The 742-nt window shown below is 34.9% G+C and overlaps 1 protein-coding gene across 1 annotated transcript in view; it reads left to right on the top strand.

Moving 5' to 3' along the window:
• The window catches only part of GAD2 (glutamate decarboxylase 2 (pancreatic islets and brain, 65kDa)), an 82,042-nt gene that overhangs the window by 50,295 nt on the left and 31,005 nt on the right, over nucleotides 1–742 (top strand). Inside the window, exon 9 of the mRNA XM_008580422.1 lies at nucleotides 101–155. Coding sequence (XP_008578644.1) covers nucleotides 101–155 — 55 coding nt within the window. The remainder of the gene's footprint in view (nucleotides 1–100; nucleotides 156–742) is intronic.

The raw sequence follows: 742 nt of genomic DNA, 5'->3' as shown, positions 1-742 counted from the left end.
AATGGTTTAGGGTTGGACTTCACCTTCATGCGGCTGTTTATACTGTAAAGACAACAAAGTAAATTACTCAAAGCAAACCTGTATTTCTTTCTCCTTTCAGAGGGAAAATGATCCCATCTGATCTTGAAAGAAGGATACTTGAAGCCAAACAGAAAGTAAGTTTTGTAGGGAGCTTTATCCAGTCCATAAAAAGCTGCAGGTGCACATTTCTATTTCCATCCAATGGAGAATAAACTTTGATTTTATTTTTAAAACAGAGTCCAAACTTGAATTTCCCAGCTTTAATGAAAATGTGGAATTCCATATCCTGTCATTATTTATTTCTTTGAGTTATAGGCTCTGTTTTAGAAAAATCTAAGTTGGAGAATAAATAATATATACAGAGATATTGCAATAGTTTCCAAAACATTTGTCTTCCCATGTGCTGGGGGTTGGCATTAAACAGACACTCATTTGAAACATCATTTTTATAAATGGAAATATCAGGCTGCTAATGCATCATGTGAGTTATCGTTATGTAGTTATTTGGAAGAGGCCAATTTTTTCTGCCTAGATGCATGCTGATGTGATTGACTCCCCAAACATCTTATTTTGCAGGAAGCGATTTAGAACTCTTTTAGAAGTAACACGTTCTGAAAACCTGACAAAGATTCCCACAGAGCTTTAGAAAGTCATTAGTCCCCTGATGGTTTGCAAGTCAAAGAGTTTGTTTTTAGAATTCTCTGTTTAACTTTCAGTAGAT

The sequence above is a fragment of the Galeopterus variegatus genome, unplaced genomic scaffold (assembly GCF_000696425.1).
Source record: "Galeopterus variegatus unplaced genomic scaffold, G_variegatus-3.0.2 Scaffold2086, whole genome shotgun sequence".
Taxonomy (NCBI): Eukaryota; Metazoa; Chordata; class Mammalia; order Dermoptera; family Cynocephalidae; genus Galeopterus; species Galeopterus variegatus.
This window is presented reverse-complemented; position numbering and strand designations above follow the sequence as displayed.